This window comes from Myotis brandtii, unplaced genomic scaffold, assembly GCF_000412655.1.
Source record: "Myotis brandtii unplaced genomic scaffold, ASM41265v1 scaffold136, whole genome shotgun sequence".
Taxonomy (NCBI): domain Eukaryota; kingdom Metazoa; phylum Chordata; class Mammalia; order Chiroptera; family Vespertilionidae; genus Myotis; species Myotis brandtii.
In genome coordinates this window covers 6,531,013-6,537,952 of record NW_005354829.1, presented here as the reverse complement: position 1 = coordinate 6,537,952, position 6,940 = coordinate 6,531,013, and the positions used below count along the sequence as shown (strand labels likewise).

Below are 6,940 nucleotides of genomic sequence, written 5' to 3'. Positions count from 1 at the left end.
GGATGGAGGGATGCCGAGGGCCGGGGTCATTAGAGAACGCGCGTTGGTGGGGAGGGCTCCTGGCGTGGTGCTGCTGAAGATCCTTCAGTCATTGCAGCTGTCCTCTTTGCAAGGTTGGAGGGGAAGGCAGAGAACATAGAGTTGAATTCCTCTCTGCCCATTCAAACCGCTAGGACGGCCCTTGGTTTTTCTGGGGGAAGGACGTGAAGGTGGTGGGCGAAGTACCTGCTGCTGTGGGCAAAGGTGTCTGGAAGTGGGTGCCATGGGAGGTTGGGGGCAGGGAGCGTCCAATGCTGTAAGTTGACAGAGAGCCTTCTGCTCTCGCTGTTGGCCTGACATGCACCCTCTCTTGTCTTCATTAGAAAGGACCTGGCTTGCTGGAAGGGGGTGCCACGGGTAAACGTGGGGAAATAATTATTGGGGGAAAGAAAGGGAGGTGAAAAACATGACATGGGAGAAGCACGTTTGTAAGGGTCCGGTGGGAATTAAGTTAATGTTGAGGCATCTGATAGGTCTCCCCTTCTGCAATGAAGGTGAAGCAATTTATGGTTTGGAAATGAAGAATGCAGAAGAGGTTTAAATATTCCAGTGTTAGCAGAAGTTTAAGGTTGTTTGCGGTTTGTTTGTTGTTGTTTTTTGGGGGGGCGGAGGTTGATGCATCAGACACTGGCAAGAATATAATTCTCATTTCAGCACGGACAATGTTATTAAAATATGGCTAGGAAGATTAGTTGGAAGAATCTAACTATACTTGCTACTTCATTTTATATAATGTTACCTAGAATATCTGCAGTCAGAAATCATTTTTGGGTAATAAACATTAGTATCAAGCAAGGAGGAAAGCCAAAAAGCAAATTTAAATCCATATACATCCTTTTGGGGGGTAAAAGCTTGCAAATTAGTGTGTATAAATAAAAACAGTGCATTTAGAGGGTGAAACTCTTTGATGATAATTTTTTCTTTTATCTCTGTCAATTTTTAATACTTAAAATTATCTTCCCTTTAATTAGTCTTATTGTTTATGGAAAATATGCACGCAAATTTAAAACAATCTAAAAATGAAAAAAGAAAACAAAAATTAATTCAAATTTAATAGCATCAGAAACCATTTTAACACCGTGTTGAACTTCCTTCCAGATATCTTACTAAGCATGATTGATGTACTGTGCAAGTCAATATCATTTTACAATTTTGTGTAATTATAGAATCAGAAATATTACATCTTTTATTCCTCAGTACTATATTATTTCCTACCATTATTTAAATTAACTTTTTACTGCTAAATCAGCACAAAATATATAGTGACATATAACCACCTAGGAATGAGCAATGAGGATTTGATGTACAAATGTCTATTGGTTAGTAATGATTTTACTCCTTAAATAGGCATATTTGCTTCATACATGTAAATGTTTTCTTGTTCTTTCTTGTAGATCCACCTCCTGAAATTTAACGTTTCACGATGAAGTTTTTACCGGCGATTGCCTTTTTTATTTTAATTTCCTTGTGGGTTGAAGAAGCCTATTCTAAAGAGAAGTCTTCAAAGAAGGGGAAGGGGAAAAAGAAGCAGTATCTATGCCCATCGTACGTTCTTCCTGCCTTATATTCTCATATGGAGAGATGTTATTGCATTTTTTTTTATCCAAGTAAGGTTGCTTATTGAAACACATATCAGCAGAACCTTTCATATCAGAATATGCACTAATTTGCCAATGTCCCCTATCTTTCGTTAACTCCCACCTTAGTGGTCTTGTCCAAATCTATGACTTTAAATATCATTTATTTACTGTTGACTCCTAAACCTGTGTCTGACCCAGACTTTCTGAAGAACATCACACCCATACATTTAACATTTGAATCTGACTGTCTCTTAATGACCTCAAACTCAACTCAAACCCTGTTATCTCCTTTGGGAAGCTTTTCCTAATTCTGTTAGTCTGATTGAGATAAACACACTCTGTGCCTTTATAGTACCCTAATTGCCTATCATATTATAAATACAGTTTCCCCTCTAGATTGAAAGCTCTTTGAGAGCAGGATCTTATTGACTCAATCACTAAAGAGCAGCATAACACACATACACACACAAAATAAAAATTTGTTTAAAGAGTGAATAACAACCTAAAGATCATTGGCTTTTATAAGTCATTAAATTTGGATTGGTGAAGGCACTTAAAAATAATTTATATGATCCCTATGGACAATATTTAGAAATATGGTCCCAATTTTACAACTAGATGAGTTAACAACTGGGTAATTAGTAGAACATCTTCAACCTGGCTGATGTTTCCTGGTGACATTTTGGCCTTATTGTGTTCAACATTTTATCAATGACTAAAATAAGACCATACATAGGAAACACTCATCCAGACTGAAGATAGTATGCATACCCATATATTCAGAAATGAATTTTCTGAATCATAGGGTACAAGTATATTGAACTCTAGGAGATATGGGTAGTTTTCCAGCTCTACTCCCCCATCATTCATGTGTGAGAGTTCCAGTTGCTTCACGTCCTTGTCAAAACTTGATAATATCGGCAATCATTTGAATTTTAGCTATCTGATATGGGTATAAGATATCACATTGTGATTTTAATTTGCATTTGCCTGATGATTAACATTTCTGAGCACCTTTTCTTAAGTATATGGGACTTTTAGTTATAAGTCTTTTGCAAAATGCTCACTTTTGAAAATTATTTCCCCACCTTTTAAAAAATCTGTCCATTTTTTTTTATTATTGCTATGTAGAAGTTATTTATACATTCATGAGAGAGTTCTTTGTCAGATATATATACTACAGCTCTTTTTCCAATTTTTGGTATGTGTTTTAACTTACTTAACAGTGTCTTTTGATGACCTTAAGTAATTATTTTTAATGAAGTCTGAGTCTAATTTGATTTATTAATCTTTTTTAATGCTTTTGTGTTTTATTTAAGAAATACCTCTCTACTCCAGGGTCATGAAGATAATCTCCTTTTTTCCCCCTTAGATGCTTTATTGTCTTTACTTTCACATTCAGTTCTGTAATCCATTTCAATTTATTTTTTTGTGTATGATGTGGTATGGGGTCAGGACTCATTTTTAAAAGCAGCACATTGATTGAAAGGCCATTGTGTCTTTCAATGCAGTTGTGTCTTTGTTGTAAACCAGTTGCTTGTTTCTCCATCCTGTCCCACTGGTTTATTACTATGCACCTTGTGTCAATAACACACTTTCTAATTACTATAGCAGAATGCCTGCATGTCCTCTAGCTTTGTTCTCTAGACGTACCATGGCCATTTTAGGTCCTTTGTGTTTCCTTATGAATTTTAGAATCAGCTATTCTACTTGCATATGTATAGACACAAAATGCTGGGATTTTTATTGACATTGTTTTGTTAACCTAAAATAAGAAGCCAAAGTGAGAGGCACCATTGTTTATTTGAGGTCACAAAAGTGCAACTCGGGGGCATAGATTTAAGCAGAAACCAAAATTGTGTTCTGATTACAGAGGAAAGGACTTTTTGTGAGAAAATGAAAAGAAACAATTGCATGAGTAGATGAAAGGAATTTCCATTGGTGTTCACACACTGAGTTACTTTTTAGCTGTATGTGACTGGTTACTGATTCTATCTTCAGGGAGAATGTCCATAATCAACAGTTCTTGTGGTTGGGATGCCTGCTTTCCTGCTAGTTTTACAAATAATTCTTTATAAGACAATGCTGCCTTGGCCCAGTGCAAAGGTCACTTCACCTAGTTCAACCATTCCAAAGGTTCATGGAGCAATACTTGTAAGAAATTCCTCTAGAATGGCTATTCTAGGTCTATTTTAAAATGGCTTCACTTATGTCAACTTTTCATAAAATAGACTCAATTTTGTTTCTAATTTGTATTCAAGCATTAAATTAAACAGTAAACAAGAAAAACAACCACACATGGGGAAAAAAAGACAGAGCAAACAAACTCCTTAGGAATGAAGATATTTACCATGACATTGGAATAACCACATTTTCATAAATGTGGCTAGCCCTGGGATAATAGTTTTTTGTGTTTTTTTTTAAAAAAAAAAACCATATCAAATATAAACCATTGCACTGAGTAGAATTCTTTAAAGAATGGGAACTAGGGATTTTTTATTTTTATTCTTATCCTGTGGCCAATTACTCCATGAACCAGAGGTTGAGCTCCATCGGATGTAAGTGTTTTTGTGTTTTATTTGCTGGTATTTTCCCAGGACCTTAAAAAAAAAAAAAAAAAAGCTGGCGGTGGCAGGCACTTGTTAAATATTTGTTGAATGACTCATTGAATATTTATGGAATACTACATGTGTAGTATATTCAGAATTTGTGGTTCTAGTTAAGTATGAATTTTGTCAGGGGGAAATAGTTTCAACTCTTGAAAATTTACATTCAAGGAGCCTCTTTTTCCCCCTGAAAAAGAATGCCAACAAAATACAGGTGATAGAAGTTATCAGTCATGTCAATCATTTGGTAAGTACTGGATATGATATCATCAAACCTTTACAAATACATTTTAAAATTAGTCACATTTGTTTCTTGGTGCCTTTAAGGTTCTGAATTGTTTTAAAATATGGTGCAGTATATTTTCTTTTATTTTCTAGGTGTTCATGTAAGAACTCTTACATTTTGGCAGCTATACAAGAAACTTGTTCTGGATTGTTAGCTTGACACTTTTAAGGAGGACAGGGAAACTGTCTGACTCAATTTTCCATGGGGGCATATGATCCTGCCTATATTGCCACCTCCCTCTATTCCAGTGGTTCTCAACCTTCCTAATGCCGCGACCCTTTAGTACAGTTCCTCATGTTGTGGTGACCCCCAATTTCATTGCTACAAATTGAACAAAATTAAAGCATAGTGATTAATCACAAAAACAATATGTAATTATATATGTGTTTTCCGATGGTCTTAGGCGACCCCTGTGAAAGGGTCGTTCGACCCCCAAAGGGGTCACGACCTACAGGTTGAGAATGGCTGCTCTATTCCTTTTCCTCCCTAGAGTGAATGAGTGAGCTCTCCCGAATCTAAGGCTGGTTTTTTCACCCATCATTTAGATCTCTTTAACACCTATTTTGGGGGAGGGGAGAATCTGAAATTGGGATTAACTTTTTCTCACTCAACTGCATCTTTTGTAATTCACTCAAGTTTTACAGTATGGACTACAGTATAGAAAAATGCAATATGTCTCTGAAACCCACCTGTCTGTAGCCATTTTTTTCCTTGCTAGATTTTTCATGTTAAGGGGGTAAAAATTTATTAATATTTAAAGTTTAAGTACTTCGGAGCTGTATCCAATGCCAATTTGTCCTGCTGGTGTTTACTTATCTCTTTATGTGCCAGATTCTCCTTAGAAGAAAGCCAAGAAATTAAATTTTGTTTCCAAACAATAGCTTTGTAAATAGTTCAAGGAAACAGCCCTCCCCCCCAAAAAAGCAGCAAACTAATTTAACTATTTTTTTTCTAAATGAAATTGAGCTATAACTTCACTTAAAACTCACTGTATATATACATACAGTATGACTTTTCTTTTTTGAGTGTTGTCACTGCATGTTGTTTTTTAAATTTAAACATTTTATTGTGGTATGAATACTTAACATGAGATCTGGCCTCTTCACAGATTTTTTTTTATTAGATGTTATAATGTTGTTTTCTGTAGGTACAATATTGTACAGAAAATCTCTAGAACTTATTCATCTTTGCATCAGTGAAATTTTACCTGTTAATTAGCAATTCCCCATAGCCTCCTCACTCCATCAACCACCATTGTATTCTCTGCTTCTCTGAGTTTGACTATTTTAGACTCTTCATATAAGGAGGATCATGCAATATTTGTGCTTCTGTGACTGATTTATTTTACTTAGCATAAGGCCCTCAGGGTTTATCCTTATGTTGCATATGGCAAGATTTCCTTTTTTAAGGGTAAATACAACTCCATTGTATGAATATACCATGTTTTGTTTTTTTAAAAAAGCCAGTTATCTGTCAATGGACTTGTAGGCTGTTTCCACATGTGAGTGGCTATTATTAATCTTATGACCATCGCCGGTGCAGATACAGGGAGGAACTGGGTTTTACAGTCCAATTATTATGCACTGAGGGGGTGGGGTGGAGCTATGGTGAACTCTGCTTATTCCAACAACAGCTTCGTTCTGGCATATACTGGGCCCCATTGTTGCTCTGGGACAGGGGAAATAGAACCCAGTATCTAGGGTAGCATCTAGGAAAGCTGGGATGTTACATGTGGGGTAAGACCTTTTCCTGCTCAGGGAGAAGCTGGGAGCTCTGGATGGTATAGGGGTATGCTGCTCTGGGGTGCGGTTTATGGTGAGAGAGTGTCCCCACTTTCCCTCCTAGTTTCATTGCAGCTGGTTGGGTGTAGAAGCCTCTCAACTAGTTCCTGGACTTCTGACAAAGGGAATGGTGTGTCCATGGGGGAAAGGAGGGTCCAGGCTTCCTATTCCATCTTGTTAAAGTTGCTCCCAGTCAAACTTTTCAATAGGTGTACTCCCTCATTCAATTTCCTTTCCTACTGCTCTCTGTTCTGTCCACGCCCATCTATCTGGGTTCAATCTCTTTCTCAGCTGAAAACAGCTCTCCTTTTTGCTAAACCCCACACAGAGAGTTTTCAGTCCTGATCGCAACCTCACCATGACATTTGGTCCTGTTAACCAACCCTCCCATAGAATATCCTTTTTCCTGGAGTTCTGTTGACACTCACGTATGGATTTCCTCCTTCCTCTTAGGCAGTTATTTGTCATAATTGTCGGCTTATTTTTTCCTCCATCTGCTCATGTTTTAATTCCATGTTCTTTTCTCACTGTAAATTCTCTTTTCTAGCAAGTGACTATCTGATCACTGGAATAATCTGAGGAGCTTTTAATATTCTGATGCCTGGGCTAAACAACTTAAACTAATTAAATCTGGAGGGCATCAGAAGT

The 6,940-nt window shown here is 36.9% G+C and overlaps 1 protein-coding gene across 1 annotated transcript in view; it reads left to right on the top strand.

The window, feature by feature from the left end:
- The first annotated feature begins 332 nt into the window (after nucleotides 1-332).
- GLRB (glycine receptor, beta) overlaps nucleotides 333-6,940 on the top strand; it is a 51,942-nt gene continuing 45,334 nt past the window's right edge. The window contains exons 1-2 of the mRNA XM_005860539.2: nucleotides 333-396; nucleotides 1,434-1,584. Of these exons, the coding sequence (XP_005860601.1) occupies nucleotides 1,463-1,584 (122 nt within the window). The 5' untranslated portion in view covers nucleotides 333-396; nucleotides 1,434-1,462. The remainder of the gene's footprint in view (nucleotides 397-1,433; nucleotides 1,585-6,940) is intronic.